An 18,446-nucleotide genomic window follows, 5' to 3' on the forward strand; every position below is an offset into this window, starting at 1 on the left:
AAGAGCCCAGTCTTCATTCTTCATGCCCACTGATTGTTTTCCTGATAGAGGTTGATATAGATTTTTCTGGTACAGAAAATCTTCAATATGCATCTTCCAAAAGCCAAAGTCCGCACCATCGAACTTTTTAATTTTCACATTCCCTTCGTCTGCAGCCATCGCTCCCACTCGAATCTGGTTTCGTTTGGATCGTTTCTGACAATTATTACGAACCACCGTGTATTAGAACACCTCCGTCGAAAAATTCGTATCGCCGACAAATTTTTTACTATTCATGAAATTCACTATTTATATGAATAGTAATAAGTAGTAACCTCGCAAAAAATTGACAAAATTCACAACCAAAAACTCTGATTACCAGTTGTTGGGAAATTAAACGAGTAACGAGTAATTTCCCTATAACTAGATTAGTGAGAATGCGAAATAAAAGCGGAAAAATAATACCCGAAATTGATAACGGAGTTCAACCAATTTGCTTACGTCTCCGGACTGCTGTAGATCTTTTATTAAGAGAGAAAATTTACATGTGTTTACAAAACACTCATTACTCACAAGAAAACTCTCTAGTATTGGGAGAAAGAAATGATTTGGGATGATTTAGAAGCTAAACGAGCTAGGGTATTTATAGTTGAAGCTTAGAGACTAATATTTGAAAATACCCTAAAGTCTAGTGACTAAAAATAATTTTCCCATTTCATTTAGCAGCCCATGTTTTAGCAGCCCCTTTTTTTAATTCCAAGCCGCCGGCTGCCATTCCATTGACCAACACTCACCATCAAATTCTTCTGCATTGTTGGCATCATTGTCATCTGACAATGAATGCTCGTACACCTACATACGTGCTTGAACTCAGGACCTCAAGGATAACAACATTCTCTTAATCACTAAAGTCGTTTGGTTTATGCTGAATTTCGAGTTTAAATACCTAATAAGTTTTTATATTTTTCTTAAATAGTATGATATTTCGATCCATACTAATATTTAATTCTAGCTTCATCCCGCTTCACAATAACAACCAAATTTCTGTTACTATCCCTGATCTCATTCAATTGCAAAAAATCAATTACACAAGTGTCAACAAAACCAGCAGCGGCAAACACATGAAAGTGCCTCGATACATCAACTTCTACTAACTTCTAACAATCGAGATATATGGTAAAAAGATTTAATAGCCTATTATATTATTTTCAATTCATCTCCTCTGTGAAACACCATAAATATCGCGCTAACCTACTAGATTAAACACAGTTTAAAAACTCTGTTCTTCCTTTTTTGTTTTCGGTGATAGTTTCTAGCAAGATTTGGTTAGTGATCTCGCAAGTTGTGTTACTGTGCGTTGATCATATCGTTGTTGTATCCTGGAAGACAGACGACCAAGATATCTCGAACACCAAGGAGTAGTCCAAAAACTGTCTTAAGTAAACTCCGTTGTTGCAGGCCTCAACCTGATTCAAGTTCGATATTCTGTTCTTATTCGCTTTCTTTACTCTAATCTATTTCTTTTACTTTATTAATAAAATTCGATTTATTTTTATTTTATTTTCGTCTCGGATTGTATAGCAAGTGGGCGCATTGCATTCACATTAATTTGTTCAAATGATTCATTGAATTATCAATAATGGCATCATGTTACCTTTAAACGCACATTTCATATTTAAAAACATGGCAATGCTATATATTTTATCATCAACTCCGGTAATGCGGATTAACTTCTTATTCAAAAGAACGCTAATAATTTGGGCACAATTTATAAACCTAATTAAACACCGTATCAAGGACGACATTCATTAAATTCTGTCCAATTTAAATGATTTACTGATTACAATATACCTAATTAAAATTACATGATTTTTTTTCTTTCAAAAAGTACCTTTAAATTAAAAATCACCTCCTCATTTCCGAGAGAGCAAAGGGTGCACAGTTCCTAGAAGAATGGGAATTGGAAATTGAAATTACCTTGTCTTCGAGATTAGATTCCTCCATGGTGAGAAGGGTCCCTTCGTTGATGGGTTGGGGCCATTGTGAAGGAAACAAATGCAACGGCGGAATAGCCCTCGCCATTGATGGGAACTGGGTCATGAACGCTGGGACTGTAGCATCCTTTTTTTTATATATATATATAATTCTGTATCCATTAATCCAAAGAAACAGCAAAAAATTGTTACAACCGACCTAGCAACACAGCCAACAACGCATGCGAGTATGCCCCAAGTTGCTCACAAGCGTTCATTCGCAAGATCAACCCTATCAATATTTTTCCCATACAACTTGATTCGAACCACCTCCCTAATATAATCAAAAACAGCAACACATGCTCTAGTTTTACCCACAAAAATTCTATTATTTATCTCAACCCGCACCATATATGTATAAGCATTCCAAGCTAACTTTAGAGTACGGGGCGATTTACCCTTTAGGCGAGCAACTTCCTGCTGCCACGAAACCAACAAGACGGAAAGCCTGCAAGAAACAAGAACCTTCTTCCAAACATTCACCGAAAAGGAACATTCAAAGAGATTCTCCCTTGACTCCAACCCATTACCACAAAGAACGCAATGGCTATCCACATCAAATCCCATCCGAATAAGCCTATCATTGGTCGGAAGCCTCCCAAAACAGCAAGCTAAGCTATAATTGCATGTCTTGACACGTGCAAAGGGAACCAACGTGAGCGCCAGACCACCACGATCAAAATTCTAGTGGTCGGTTGTCGAAACTTGCCGTCGTTCGTCGTGAATCGTTGATCGAAGGTTCGTTGGAGTTCTAAGCCCCCACCTCGATTTTTCATTTTTTCGGCCATTTCTGAGGTCCGGTGACTACACCGTCGCCTCCATTGAATTCCTCGTAGAATTTCAAACAAAATCCGACCTGTTTCGTTCCTCGCTGTCGCCGGTGTGTGAAAGGTAAAGCGAGAAGAAGTTCGACCGTTCGGAAAATACCATTTTCGCTGCTCTCTGTCGTAAAACAACGTATGCACGAGAATCCCGAGGTGTTGATCTCCATTTTTGGAAAGTTTGGTCATCGTCAGGGTCGCCACACGCGTTGCGCGTAGGGGTTGTTTCCAGCCGATGGAGTTTTTAGAACGACTCGAGCTGAGTCGAGCTGCGAACCAAGCCAAACCGTTGACTTTTGACTGACCATTGACCGGCGTTGACCAACCGTTGATCGGGTGTTAACCTTTTTCATTACCACCTATCATGAAGTTTTTTGACGTCCTGAGTTCGTTTTTGGGGTCTGTTTCGTCAAATTTGAACCCAATAAGCTATTTTTCGACATTTTATCTTCCATTCGATCCATTTTTCCCGGTTAAGATCCATTTTTTTATGTAATTTATGTTGTTTTGTATCTGAGATACTATGAGACATCGAAATCAAGTGAGAGGGCGATCGAATGGAGTTTAATTGGTTAATTGATACACACGAAAATCGAGGTATTACTCTACTTTGTATGCTTTACGGAATCCGTTGATAATTGGTAAATACATGAATGGTAAATTATGTGTAGTTAATTATTGCTAGACTCGAATTAAATTCAGTATAAAGTTAGTTAACTGAATAAGATTCGGATAACTCTCATCAGGAATTGAAAGATCGATAAGAAATAAATCCAAAGTTAGTGACTAATCAATAAATTTATTAACCTCAAGATTTGTAAATTTTGATTATTTTTGTTAAAAGTTAAATGTTGTATATACATGGATAAAAATTTATGAAAATACCCCTGAGATATAAAAAGGACAAGAATTGCCCCTGAAATTAGAAATAACCCTGAAAGTTATACCTCACCCAATAAAACTACTATTTCACCTGTTAAAAGATTGTTTTGCCAAGAAAACTCTGGTATCTAATTATGACTTCCGAGATGGTAAAGGGCTTAAGATTTTGATTCTTGAATAAACACTTAAAGACCAAATTACCAGAAATAATGTATATGTTTGGATCGAACAAAATGACTAAAATGCCCTCGAGCTACAAAATGTCTAAAATAACTTCGGGTATTGAAAAGTCCTAATTACCCTTAAGTCTTGGATTAAGTGAATGGTTTGCATAGACTCTGGAAACACCGATGAACCTAAATGTAGTACTGGCCCTAAAGGTTATATAGCATGACTCAAGCTGACGAACATTCTGGATACTGTTGCAATACATAAATAAATTAAACACTATCAGAATACATGTTCGTCTTTTGAAGATTTGTTCAATGCTGATTCTAAGGGAGATTCATTTAACTGGTGCAATCAATATTAAGAAGTTAATATTTGTGAAGCGTTTTAGCCCGAATGATTGACAAGTATCGTAATGTTGGAATTTAATTAGTTCGATTTGACGCAAAGTTGATATTTTGATATAAATTCTAAATACTACAAACAATCTCTTAACCCTTTTTTTGGTTAAATCGTTAAGGGTTCTCCAAGAATCAAAATGTCTAAAATACCCCTAATGGTTTAAATAATGGGATCACTCTTATTATGTTTTGATGTTAGATAACTATGATATAAAAGTTCTTGAATACCTTCCTGATACACCTAAATCGTAAGTGGTCATGAAACATCAATTTTTGAATGTTGATTAGATATGTTAACAAATGAACCCCTTAATAGGTACCTTGATTATGAAATCTGACCAATCTACAAAATTCTCACGTTTTCCCTCCCTGATAACTACGAAGTGCCTCCAAAAAATATATAGACCATCTAGTGTGTTCCTTGTGTGCTATATATATATATATAAACTACCACATACATATGATTGTTTTAATTGATTTTGGAAGCATGATTCAGTCTACTGATTTTCCTGAGTTCTGATTTTACTGATCTGAAATTTTTGATTGCCTAGTAACTATTATCTGAATTATTGTTACTGTAAAATGTTTGATTTATGATCTCCTAATTTTATCGGTGTTATCTGAAACTATTTTGGGGTACTATCTGGGTAGGTGTCTGAAGACTTTGAGGTTCAGCTAGCTGGTAATTCCTTTCTATTATGATCTTTCATATTGGACTCTTATATCCTAGGGGTTTAGGTAAGTCTTTATTGATATATGTTCTGGGGTTTTTTATTTGGTGTATGGTTGGAAGGTAACTCTGTGTTTTATAAAAAAATCCAATCTCTGATTTCTGTTTTCTGATATATAATATATCTGGCTCCCGATCTCTAATATTACTAGTTATTGTTAAATTGATTTATAGTGGGGTATTGACTGGGTAGGATTCTAGAGACTCTGAGGTTCAGCTAGCTATTAATTCCTTTCAGTTCTGATCATTCATATTGGACTCTTAGACCCTAAAGGTCAAGGGTAAGTCCTTATAGATGCCTATTATGGGGATTTACATTTGGTGCACAGGTGGAAGGTATTATAGTGATTTTAAAAAATATGTTTTCTGAAATAAACTACTTCCGTTTTTAAATTATATATAAATTATTTTTGTTTTATGAGATCACACTAGACGCCTGTTTTCAATCTCCCGAACCTGGTCCTCTGAACTATAAGCTTCCTGTCTGTTACCCGAAGAAATACCAGTAGAACCTCAACTCATCACTAAATCCTGTAGATGTCTGAATCAATAAGAAAATTTTTATGCTTGCCATTTATCTGCACGTCCTTCAGCATCATTTGATAATTCTGTAGTATTGAGCTTCCCAAATCTCACTCTTTTACTCGTTATTTCAAGTTTAAAGAATCAATTTAGTGCAGCTATCAACATCAGTATAGGAGTTCCTTCGGTGTTGCTTGCGAAGTACGATATTAGTATAATTAAGGGCATGTATGTCAAATTTTGTTTGTATATGAGAATAAGTGATTTGTTTTGATATTTATTGTGTTACTGAATTTTGTTTTAACGTCTGAATGTCTTCTGAAATCTTTGTAATTATTTTGACATGGTTTTACGATTTTAATTTGTGTTTGGTAAAAGTTTTTATTTCCTCGAATTTTACAGTGGGTCGCTCAGGTGGCCCTAATGTGACACCTCAGATCGGATTGAATTACTCGTATCGGTCTGAAGGGGTTACATATATCATATTAGTTTCAGAGATTATTTGATAGTATTAGGTCTAATATGATTTTACAATAAATATCATGATAAAAGAATTATAATATTTAGTATATTTATATATTCACATGCTATTAATATGATCATGTATATCTCATTTATAATTATATAAGTAATATAATATTTGGACTCATTGAGTGATATGAGTGATAAAAAGAAAAATTGTTCTCTCAGAAGTATTTGAATTCAAGTAATTATGTTTGCAGGGGAACATTATTTTCTTAAGAGGATCTAAATTCAAGCAATTGCATTTGTAGTTTGTGTATTGTCAAAAACTAAATAAAATTCTAAACAAATATTACGTTATAGTCATCTCATATTAATAAAAAAAAGTAATATAATATCTAATATGTTGTATGGAACAAGCATTAAACAAACTAATATGATATAAAGAGTTAAACACTTTTATTATTTTAACTATGTAGTCTAAAATTTATGGCTCAAATTAAAATTAAACATTTTTTTATTAATATAATTCATCATCAAAATGTCCAAACTCCAAATGATTATTTTGTGAAAATTTGACAATATAAATGAATAATATATAACATTTAAAAGCTTAATAGACAAAATTAGAAGAAACTGAAAATTAAAGTGATCAAAAGTGTAGTTTATCCAATACATAGAAATAAAATACACTAAGTATTTATAAAATTTCTTTTAATAATTCCCGACCTATTCTCAGTTCTCTGCGCTCATCCCGCCGCCTCTGTGTCCCAGCCTCGCCTCTCTCTTCTGAGTCAGTCCTCTTCCGCCTTCAAGTTTCCGGCAGAACAAGAAAATAAGGTAAAATTTTAAACCCCAAACTTAACTTGAAGATTGATTTCTACTGGTCATGAGATATTGAGTTATCTCTCTGCCTCTGCAGTACTCTCCTATATTTGATTTTTATGTTTTTGATCCTACCGCATCTTACTTTCTCATCGAGTTTTTAAAGAACCTATCGGTTTAGCTGAAATAGTGGAACGTTATCGCCGCTAGTTTCCTTTACACTGCTATTTGCTGCCGCCGTACGCTGCTATTGATGTGAAAATTGTTCATACCGCTGTTAAGATTTTTAGCAGCAGCCGGCAGTGTTGCTGCCGCGAAATGCTATTTGATATCTCTATTGTTTCTCTTTTTGAACTCAGGACATTAAAGAAAAGAGATGCAGCACGACGAGGTGATATGGCAAGTAATAAGACACAAACACTGCAGTTTCATGTCTAAGTATAATTCTCCCCTCTATTTTCTCTTTAATCCTTTTTTAAGCTTTGATTTGGTATCATCTTTTTTAATGGTGTTTTCTTTTTGCAGAATCTCTACTGGTATTTTCTGCAGAAACCCTTATAACGTAACTGGGATCTGCAATCGTAGTTCCTGCCCTCTTGCAAATAGTCGCTATGCCACTATTCGTGACCATGATGGTAACTCATCCTTCTTTATTAATTGTCTCTATGAGAAAATTAGAGAAAATATAAAAGGATTTTACTGGTTTAGGTTATAATTAATGGTAATGCATTTTGCTGTGTGAGTCTTAGTTCTGTTAGATACATAAGATGTGTTAAATATCGTTAAAATAGATCTGTTTCATTAGTTATCACAATCAAAAGAAGCATCGTGTATCTTGTAATTTGGCTGAATGATTGATTGCTAGAGACTGAGAGTGTCTGCCTGACTGGGTAATGCGATTGCTGTATATTTGAATTTGAGCGTGATTAACTTGAGTGGATTTTTGCTGTCATGCTCTTATGCAGGGGTCTTTTATTTATATATGAAAACTATAGAAAGAGCTCATAAACCCAACGATTTATGGGAAAGAGTGAAATTACCCAGAAATTATGAGAAGGCACTTGAACTTATTGGCAAGCATCTGGTATTCCATGCTTTACACTTCTACTAGTTCATAATATTTTTCTCTTAACTTTGCTTCTCTGTTGCTTAACCTGCTTTTTTTTGGGTCTCTCTTGTCACTAAGATGTACTGGCCTAAACTCCTTGTGCACAAAATAAAGCAGCGCCTCACAAAAATGACCCAGATGCGTATCCGCATGAGGAAACTTGCCTTGAAAACAAGGTTCCCATCTGCTTTCACTTTTATTTATTTATTTGGTGATGTTTGTCTAGAATTTAGTTGATGAAAGTCATCGAAGATAACTTTATTTACTAGGAATTTACCCAAGGTTCTTGCCAAAAGCTTCCTTCATAAACTTCATTTCCATTCATCATATCTTGTTTATTTGTTTGCTGTACTTTGCATTGGGCTGAACATTGTGGGTTTTAGTGGGAGTTTTGTACCTTTCTAAAAAAGTGACTACGACCAATTCTGCCACTATACCATGGTTCAATATATAATTTTGCTACAATTCTATTATTTTTTTGGTTTCTGGAGAAAAAAGGGTATTGGATAACCCCTTAATGTAAATGACCGATTTTCATTGATTCTGTCATTTTTTTGTGTTTAAAAATAAACTACTTGGAAGTATAGTGGCAAGATTTAATGACATTGAAGTAAAATGGCTAAGTTCAACTCTAGCCATGATGTAGTCAAAGTGGCTATTTTGGCCTTAATACCAAAACTTATTTTTAATTGACATTTATTTGTTTGCGCTGGATTTCTTTTTATCAGTGTTCGCTGTTTATCACTTCTATACTTTCCCATAGGGAGAAGATAATGACTACACCTAGAAAGGAGAAGAAGAGAGAGGCTAGAAGGGAGGAAAAGGCTGAAAAGGCTGCAATTCTGGATAAGGTTATAATCTGCTTAATTGCTTATCCTGAAGTTTTTGCATCTCCAAATTGGTTTTAACTAATATCTCTACAGGCAATTGAGAAAGAGTTGCTTGCAAGGCTTGAAAATGGAATTTATGATGGCATATACAACCTCCCCTTCAATAAATTCCTCCAAACTCTTGACACAGATGAACTGCAGGCTGAGGATGAAAATGAAGAGGTTTGCGTTATGCTACATATTGTTGTATTTAACCTGAGTTTATTTTCCCTTTTCTTTCTCACTGCTTGTTTTCTGGGATTAAGCAGGAATATGAAGTTGAATACGTTGAGGGCAACTTTGAAATTGAAGAGGAAGATGACATAGAAGATTTGGGTATGAAGGATTATCACATCGGTAATGGTATGACTCTTGTCTGTGTTCTCGGTACTTGATGTGATATAGCATGCAATGTGCATGCATAATGTTAAAAATGCATGTATATTACACCATGTTTGCTTTTTTTCCTGTCTTAGCTATTGTCTTTGGAAATGGTATGAGCTACATTTTTGTGACAATATTATCACACCAATTGCATACCATGTGCCTGAATAAGAAATTCTGCATATTCATTTCTGCTAAGGTTGAAATTTACATACAGATGAGTTAGCTGATGACGTTGAAGAAGAAGAAAATGCAATTGAAGAAAAGAGAGTGAGAAGTAAGTCTAAGTCTGCCCATGAAAAGTCTGAGAAAGATGAGTTTGGTAAAAAGTTGAAAAAGAGACCAAGGATTCATGTTGAGGTAAGAATCCTTGTCTATGTCCAACTCCGTTTCCTGTTATCATATAGGTATTCTTTCATTTTTATATGTAGATATCCATGATTTTTTAGACAGTATTTTATTTGTGTGATAGTCTAACATCATTTATATCAATTAAGTGACCCCCTTTTTTTCCTTTTTAAATAATGGTGATTCTATCTATATGTAGCTTGGGAATTTTGTTTTAAACACTGCAAAAAAAATTATACGACATTCTTTGATATCGAATAATATTAGGTCGTTTGTCACATCTGGAAAGAAACATTGTGTTGATATCTGGTGCACTTGGAATCAGACAGATATGAGTGCCGTGCAAGTGATTTTTGTTGATGGCTGGTAACGAGTCACGGTTTTAGTTATTTGTTTTGATAAGAATGACAGGCCTCCTTAAAAACCTCCTTCTTGATTAAAGAAGGAGGAAAAGAGTGCCTTAGAAACTTTATTACTCCTCCGAAATTACATAAGATTTAACATAAACACCATACTGAAAAAACAAAACAGACTAAGCTACTCAACAGACAACCAAAAACCTAAACTCAAACGATACAACGCACTGGAAACGACTAAACATCAACCAATTCCCATCTTTGCTAAACTATCAGCCTCCCCATTACACACCCTTGGAATCAATCTAATTGAGTGCACCCTGTCCGAGATAAAAGATGAAATCTCTTTAACTAATGGGAGGATAAAAACAGGGGCCAAAGATGGGGTGTGGACCCATTCCACAGCCGACTTACAGTCACTTTCCACAATCAACCTTCCAACATTAACCCAACAAGAAGACATAGATTTCACTTACAGTCACGGTTTTAGTTATCAAATTACCATTGAATTCTGTTGCTTGTGATACCTATTTTACATACATATCTCCGCCACCTGTTTTGAAATAAGGCTTCACTTGGTGTATCCTTTTATGGAGTTCCCCTCCTAGTAAATGATACATTCATTTTGAGCATGCACTATCACGGGTGATCCTGAACATCTTTCCAGAATGTGTTCTAAGGCCATTTGTATTGTATTTTTTGCATTTACCAGGTTGAACATGAAGAGGGTGGTGAACGGCAGAAAGTAAGCTCTTGAGTCGCATGACCGATGAGAACGCAGAAAGTGAATTAAACTCGAGGAAGCCTGATGTAACAACCCCGCCCGTAAACATGTAATACCACCTCTGGCTAAAAGAACACTTAGGATAGAAGAATGAAGAAATGGAGAAAAGGGGAAGAGTTTTTCACTTTTTTTTGGATTTTAAAAATTTTTGTTGAACTTATTGGAGTGGTGGTTTGTTTGTTTAATGCAAAGGAATGTGGAATTTATTAATTATGCAGAGAGATTGTTAATTGCAATGCAGCTTTGCTTTTTATACTATTCTGTTCTTAGTTATCTAACCGGAATCTCTCTGAACTTCAACTCCCTTTTCTATAACAGCACAGCGTAGCTTCCAGCAACCTCAATGAAGATTATCTACTGTTTTTAGGGTAAAATCTCCCTTTTTTTCATACAACAGATTCTCTATTATTTATGGATATTCCGATTTAGTTAAGTCCAAGGGCAATCTGCTCACTTTCCAGTGAATGTTGGGTTCCTTTTGTAATCAGTTTCTAAGAATGTGATTCTTTTAAATGATAGTGATAAATTGAAAGAATGTGATTCTTTTGAATAAGATGGAACCTATCGTTTAATACCAATATGTTAAAAAAAGGATAAATCACATGTTTAGTACTTAAGCTATTACTTTTTGTTTTGGTTGGGTAAACTTTGTTTTGGCATTTTTTGTGAGTAAATTACAATCACTTAATTATCTTATCATTACTATTTTGGTCACTAAAGTTTCAAAAATTTCAATTTAACTAATCAACTTTTAAATTGCTTATATTTTAATCATTCTAATTTATTTTATTAATAATTTTTATGATATGACATTTTTATTATTTTTTTAAAATATAATTAAAAATTAAATTTGAAAGTTAAAATGATTGAATTAGGAGTAATTTGAAATTTAAGTAGTTAAAGTAAAAAATTAAACTTCAATGACCAAAATAAGAGTGAGAAGATAATTGAGTGATGAATGATGTAATTTACCTATAAAAATGTCACCTAAACAGTTCTTTTAAGTTTTTAACGACGAATACCAAAATAAAATAAAAAGTAAATATTATGTATGATTTGAAGAAAATGAAAGTTCAGATATCAAAACAGAACAAAAATAATAATTTATATACTAAATTTATAGTTTACCCAAGCATGGGTTTTAACAGATGTTTTGCCCTTGTACTATAACTTAATTATCTGTTTGGTACTCGAATACTTTATCCATTATACTATCATCCTGTTTTCACACGAGTTTATCATCATTTTTAATTTCAAAAAAATGACATGACCAAGTGTTATACTAATATGTCTAATAAAAAATATGGTAAAGTACACAAATGGTCCCCGACTATGGGTACTACTTTATTAAGTTTCTTGATTATTAAAAGTTATAGAATAGTCATCGACTAAAAGACAATATTTTATTGAGTCCTCCAACTGTTAAAAATTACAAAATGGTCACCCAACTATTCATATGTTTCAAATTCTTCTTCTTTTTTCTTTAAAAAATTGGTGGTCGTTTGAGCTGAAGTTAATATGACGACTGAGATATGATAGTTGTTTGAGATTATGTGATCATATTTTATCATATCAATGTAGCAAATTAATGTTCAGCTCAGACTACAATCAGTTTTTTGATGGACAAGGATGAGTTTGGAACATATGAATAGTCGGATGATCATTTTGTAACTTTTAATAGTCGAGAGACACAATAAAATAATGTATTATAGTCGATGAACTATTTTATAACTTTTAATAGTTGAGAAGATTAACAAAATATCGTTGTATAATCGGGGATATGCGTACTTTACCCTAAAAATTATTTTAAAAAATAAAATTTATTTTTTCATCAGCATTCAAATTATATATAAAAAGATGATATTTGGTTAACGGTGATGATATTGAGCCCAAGAACGAACTAACATATGAAAAACAGCTGAGAAGTGAAAACTCGGGAATCTCCCATCATCACTGTGTAAATTTTCTCAAAGCCAAAACTGGCATTGGTTCTTTTTCCCTTCTACAAATCCTCCGTCCCTGAAAATGGATTCCCACCTGAAAAACTCCCCGCTCCTTTCCTACGTTTTGTCCCGCCTCCCTTCCATCTCATCCTCCAAACCTCACTACGATCCTCTCGTCGACATCGAACAACCACCGCCGACCGACGCCTCATCCTCCGCCACTCTGCCCCCAATCGTTGATGAGATGCCCAACCTTTCCCATCCCAAAGTCCTCGCTGCCATGACCCATGCTATCTTGGACGTCGCCCAAACCCGCTCCGTTCTCCAAACCCTCGGCCCACGACCCGATCACGAGTCCGTCGACATGGCTCGCTCCAAGCTCGCAGAGATCGAGTCTGGAGTCTCCAAATCTCTAGGAGAATTGGTTCTCTCTCCTCGACCCGCCGAGGTGCATCAAGCCGAGTGGCGCGCCAACTTGGCCGAGAAAGAGCAACAGATTCGACAAGAAGCCGAAAAAGAAAAATCCATGTACAAATCGATATTGCAATTGGACGAAATGCACGAGGCGTACGGAAAGCTTGTGAAGCAAGCGGAGGACAGGTTGGTTAAGATTTATGAGAAGGCGGGAGAAGCGGAAGAAAACTTGGAGCAAATTGAGGACATTAATCCGGAAGTTGTTGGGATACTGGAGGAAGCGCAAGGGAAAGGATTAGAAAGAGTTGATTTGTGTGGAAGGAAGCTCAGATTTTTGCCTGAAGCCTTCGGGAAGATTAGTGGTTTGCTTTCCCTTAATCTTTCCGGTAATCAGCTTGAGGTCTGTTCTTTCCTTTCTTTTTCTTTCTTTGATTTCTTCTTTTCGGCTTTTATATTTTATTGAATTGAGAATGTGATCGGATAAGAAGAGTGAACGGCAAATAACACAACAAGCAATACAAGCATTCAGGGATATTTGTTTTCTTTTAACAAAGTTGATAACTCATGCCTTTAAGGAATAGCAATAGCTAACATGCCCGCTCCTGCTACTCGGAACTGGCATTGCTTACGATGCTGATGGATTTATTTAGTGATCAATGGTGTAAGAACTACCAAGTAGTTTTCTACTTTCAGTTTCCCTGTTATATTGATCATTTGTTGATACTGTGAATAGATTGCTCCTTGGCAGGATTAGTATCGACTATCGATCCCTTTGACCCCTTAACAATCATTATTGCATTCTAGTGATATATATGCTTTATTTCGTGCCCCCTTATAAATAATCAACTGGACTTGTGGGTTCTATACTCTTAGGAAACAGTCCTTCGACATTATGTTTTGATGATTAGCGTGAGAGTGTAGACTCAGAGATGACACTTTGAATTTGATTCAGACTAGGTTCCAAATCTGTTGGCACCATGTCCAAGGTTCAAACCTTGTTGTTAACCCTTCCCCCGCCCCCCAAAATCGTATTTTTGTGCTCTTGTCACTTAGAAGAACTTTAAGGAATAACAATAACATTTCATCTCCTGCTACTTGGAACCGCTAGTGCTTGCAATGCCGGTGGAGTTATTTACTGGTCAATGGTGTAAGAACCAATTAGTAGTTTTCTATTTTCAGTTTCCCTGTTATATAATTGTCCATTTGTCTATACTCCCGTAACCCCTTACTAACCATATTGCTCTCCAATGATTTATGCTTTAGTTCATCTCCCATAGTAAATAATGAACTGGAATTGTGGATTCAGTATTCTTAGGAAATAATCATACATTATTATGTTCTGACAATTGGCTTGGAGACAACAGAGATGAAACTTTAAACTTATTCAGACTATATGTTTTCTGTCGGATAACAATTAACTTTAATGATGCATAAGACTTGTCTCTGTTTTCATGTTCTGTAATTAAAAGGGATAAGTTAAGCAATCGACTTGTTCTTGTATAGGCATATTAAATCTTGGCTTTGAATCTTTTTATGAGTTTCTCTCGAATCTGACTAATCCGTATGATACTACAGGTTATTCCTGACTCGCTTGCTGGATTACAAAAACTTGAGGAGCTTAATGTTTCCTCAAATCTTCTGCAGTCTCTGCCAGACTCAATTGGATTGCTTCCGAACTTGAAAATATTGGATGTCTCGGGAAATAAATTGAATGCCTTACCTGATTCCATTTGTCAATGCAGGTAATTTTGTTTATCATTATAAAACAATTTGCTCTTGGTCATTATCATCGCTAAAATTTGATTTTCATCAAGTCAGGTCTTTGATAGAGTTGGATGTGAGCTTCAACTCCCTCTTGTACTTGCCAACTAATCTTGGGAATGAATTGGGGAATCTACAAAGGCTTTCAGTTTATTTGAACAAACTTCGGTCCCTGCCAACTTCTATTTGTAAGATGAGGTCTTTGCGTTTTCTGGATGCCCACTTCAATGAACTCCGTGGTCTTCCGGATGAAATTGGGAGATTGACAAATCTTGAGGTCCTCAATGTGAGGTGCAATTTCGCTGATATGACAGAACTTCCTGAGTCACTTGGCGAATTGGTCAATCTTAAAGAGCTTGATATCAGTAACAACCAAATTAATGCTCTTCCTGATTCATTTGGCCTGCTTGACAAGCTGACGAAACTGAATTTGGACCAAAATCCTCTTGTTGTTCCACCTAAGGAAATAGTAAACCAAGGGGTTGATGCTGTGAAGATTTTCATGGCGAATAGGTGGGCTGACAAACTTGCCGAGGAAGAAAGAAAGATCATGATGGAAGTAAATGAAGTGCAAGAGACTGGGTGGTTGACACGCAGTGCCTCTTTCTTGAAGAGCTATGCTTCAATTGTTGGTGGGACTGTATCAGGGTACATTGGACCTGCTGCTCCCAGGGACCCGTTTCTGGATGAGGAGCGATGATTTCAGTCACCTTCGATTTGCTGCCAATTTCAGTTATTCAACTTTTTCCTCAGCTTTTCATAACCTTCAATTCCAGCTTTAGGTGAGGCCAGGATTGAAAAGGCAACAGATTTTGTTCTTGTTCTGATTCAATTGAGAGTTTTGCAGGAAAATAAATTGTGAAGAACCTCGATATATTATCGGGGTACCTTGGAGCCCCTCCACCTCGGGACCAGACCCTACTCTGGATGAGGAGGGATGATTTCGGTTCACCTTCAATATTCTGTCAATTCCAATTATTCAAGCTTTTCCTCAGTTTTCCATGAGCTTCAACAATTCCAGCACTAGGCCAGGGTTGAAAACCTAACAAATTTGGCTCTTGTTTGATATTTGAGATTTTGGATTGCAAGAAAATAAATTGGAAAGAACCTTGTTATGCATTGCCCAAATGGTATGGTAAATTTTCGATCTTTTTGCATTTTATTTTATTTTTTTTCAATTCAAATTTTGCCTACAGAAAAACATTTATGGTTTTTGTTTGTATTAGATGTGGATGTTTATAGATAATAATAATAATAACGATGCAATATATTGTGTTATATTAAAACATGGGATGATGCTATGCTAAAAGCCCAAGAACCCTAAACGCCCTCTCTCTCTCTCACTGCCCATGAAAGATGGCAATGGCAGCCTGAGAAAATGAAGCAACGCAAAACAGAAATAAAGAATTGAAGCCATTGGTGTTAAGCAAGCAAACATTTTGTTTGCAGTTTCAATGTCCAGTTTTCATGCCAAATTAGTCGTTTATCACTGAAGCAAAACATAAAGACACTGCCTCTCTATGCATACAAATCGAAGGAAAAGAGTACTTAACGTCCTGTCCTGTACCGTCTGTTCCAATTGGCCCCACTCTCTTCCACGCCAAGATTGTTACGTCCACCTCCCCTTTATCAAGGGCGTGCCAACTACTGCCAACTTACCCAATATATTTCTCTTCTTTTTTGATCAAATACACTTTTTCTTTTATATATGCATAAAGCCCTTGTTTGTTATTATGCTTAGTTAAAATCATTTGACTCACATGCATATATAAGACGATATAAAAGTGAGTTTATCTTACTTAGATCATCAGCATTCAAAAGTTAGTACATCCTTTGTAGCCCTATCATAGAATTATTTGTCCATTCTTGACTTACAGTGTTAATGATAACAACAAAGCAAAGTAAATGATGTCCCCCTTTGTAACAGGGGAGGATGCACTAAGCCCTGGTGGGGGCAAGTGCATCCCATTATTTTGAGAAAATGATTAAATTTAACATAATGTGTTAAGGAAAATAAAAAAAAAATGCATACTTTTATTTTTAAGAAAAAAAAATTAAAATTTTGGACCCCATTATTAAATTTATGGATCCGTCATTGCTTTGAAGCCCTTAGTGGGAGAAGGTTGAAAGGAGTCCCCAGCTTTACTTTTACTGCACCATGCCTTTGGCTTTCCTTCATCTCTGCAATGCAATGTCCCCCACTCTCGTGTTTCAGTAAAGCGCAAGGTGCACATGCGTGGGCATGCGGGAATCTAATATTAGCCTTTGTACATTACATACATTTACGCTTCCACAACTCGGTTCGGCTGCTCCACAGCAATCATGTTCCAGGGTCCCTCTCCTCTATTTATACTTTCTCATACATTTCTTCATCATCTTAATCATACTAGAATGTAGTCTCCCCGCGGTAAATGGGAATTATCTATGCTTTTCCCTTCCCATCATCGTCGTCGTCATTGCCATCTTTCTTGCAGGTTGCATCCATATGCAGGAGTTAAGTTTCTGTTTCGTCTTCGAGAATGAATATGATAGCTAACTGTTTGTTCAGTGAAGTTTAACATGGAATATCGGTGAGCTTCCATACACCCATCCATGCATAGGGGAATCAAGCGCTTCTGGTCCGATCCACATGCAATAATAGATTATCTGTTTTGATCATTCTTTCTAATCATTTCAGAGTTTACCATCCCGGCTTTTCTTACATTCCTTTTAAAATTTACCATGTTTTAGTTAGGGTATAAAGCATATCTGTATATGCATTAATGGCGTATACAAAAGGAATGTTGTTGAATCATTAATAATGACCAACAGAGCTCATGTTTCAGGCGCAGAAGACTTTAAGAATGTTAGAAACGCATGATCAAGCGCTTAATAATGTAATAAATGTTTCATTTCTGTTTCCTTAATTTCTGCGTTTTGAACCATTCATTAATCCAGTGTGCACAATCCAACGGGTTGTTTCAGAATTATTAAAGAAACAGGAGGAAAAAGAGAGTTAGAGGGGAAGAGATATGTTTGGCTAAAATTCCATATGTTAGAACCAAATCATAATAAATATGAAAATAAATCAAGATCTAATCATGCCAAACTATTAAGAATAAAATAAATACTAGAATGCGGAAGCGTACGTGAAATAATTGATAGGTTAAAATATTTGAATCTTTCTTTCGTTGTGATCTTCCAAGTAGATAGAGTTTTTTAAGTATAAATTCTCTTACGGAGATAAGAGTAAATACGAGAATGTCTATTTCTTGAGGACCATAACCCCTTTATATAGTTGATTTAAGAATCAATTATTATTTATACTTATAACTCTGCCCCTCATCAAGTTATAAATACATCTTTAATAGTATTTACACTTTTATTTCCATGACACTTCTAATATATTATGACTTTATAACATAATTAGTCACTTAATTTATGTCATATTTTATGATAACAATATACATTATACATGTGTCCATAATTATGGATTTTAATCCAACAATCTCCTACTCGGCCAACATATGTTTCCTGATAAATATATAATCTTATGAGCTGAAAACTTGTTATCATATAATATGTATTATATAACAATCTCGTCCATCAACTATATCTATAAAGGATCAAAGCGGCCTTTACCATATTTATCATGACTATGCCCATCAATGGTCACG

General features: G+C 35.3%; 2 protein-coding genes across 4 annotated transcripts; both read left to right on the forward strand.

Annotated features, from left to right (window-relative positions):
- Positions 1-6,729: 6,729 nt before the first annotated feature.
- Positions 6,730-10,882, forward strand: LOC120127636 (protein MAK16 homolog B-like). The gene is made up of 10 exons (XM_039145498.1): positions 6,730-6,838; positions 7,183-7,261; positions 7,349-7,458; positions 7,789-7,907; positions 8,010-8,107; positions 8,695-8,782; positions 8,855-8,983; positions 9,070-9,163; positions 9,402-9,544; positions 10,601-10,882. Exons 2-10 carry the CDS (start codon positions 7,200-7,202, stop codon positions 10,643-10,645), a joined length of 888 nt encoding a protein of 295 aa, XP_039001429.1. The 5' UTR covers positions 6,730-6,838; positions 7,183-7,199; the 3' UTR covers positions 10,646-10,882.
- A 1,721-nt stretch (positions 10,883-12,603) lies between these two features.
- LOC120127635 (plant intracellular Ras-group-related LRR protein 9-like) lies at positions 12,604-15,907 on the forward strand. Of its 3 annotated transcripts, none has more exons than XM_039145496.1 (4): positions 12,604-13,429; positions 14,605-14,771; positions 14,848-15,522; positions 15,638-15,907. In XM_039145496.1, the coding sequence occupies exons 1-3, from the start codon at positions 12,698-12,700 to the stop codon at positions 15,488-15,490; spliced, it is 1,542 nt and encodes a 513-aa protein (XP_039001427.1). In that variant the 5' UTR covers positions 12,604-12,697; the 3' UTR covers positions 15,491-15,522; positions 15,638-15,907. The 3 variants fall into 3 exon arrangements, with proteins under 3 accessions (XP_039001427.1, XP_039001428.1, XP_039001426.1); XM_039145497.1 differs by lacking the exon at positions 15,638-15,907 and having other exon boundaries at positions 12,605-12,823; positions 12,857-13,429; positions 14,848-15,523; XM_039145495.1 differs by lacking the exon at positions 15,638-15,907 and having other exon boundaries at positions 12,605-13,429; positions 14,848-15,523.
- Positions 15,908-18,446: the final 2,539 nt, after the last annotated feature.

This window comes from Hibiscus syriacus, unplaced genomic scaffold (assembly GCF_006381635.1).
Source record: "Hibiscus syriacus cultivar Baekdansim isolate YM2019G1 unplaced genomic scaffold, ASM638163v2 tig00110469_pilon, whole genome shotgun sequence".
Lineage (NCBI taxonomy): Eukaryota > Viridiplantae > Streptophyta > Magnoliopsida > Malvales > Malvaceae > Hibiscus > Hibiscus syriacus.

Coding starts and splice junctions, on each gene's coding strand:
- LOC120127636 (XM_039145498.1), top strand. CDS start 7,200: ATGCAGCACGACGAGGTGATATGGCAAGTAATAAGACACAAACACTGC. Junction 8,108..8,694: donor AAACTTGCCTTGAAAACAAG/GTTCCCATCTGC, acceptor ACTTTCCCATAG/GGAGAAGATAATGACTACAC. Junction 9,164..9,401: donor GGATTATCACATCGGTAATG/GTATGACTCTTG, acceptor ATTTACATACAG/ATGAGTTAGCTGATGACGTT.
- LOC120127635 (XM_039145496.1), top strand. CDS start 12,698: ATGGATTCCCACCTGAAAAACTCCCCGCTCCTTTCCTACGTTTTGTCC. Junction 13,430..14,604: donor TTTCCGGTAATCAGCTTGAG/GTCTGTTCTTTC, acceptor ATGATACTACAG/GTTATTCCTGACTCGCTTGC. Junction 14,772..14,847: donor GATTCCATTTGTCAATGCAG/GTAATTTTGTTT, acceptor TCATCAAGTCAG/GTCTTTGATAGAGTTGGATG.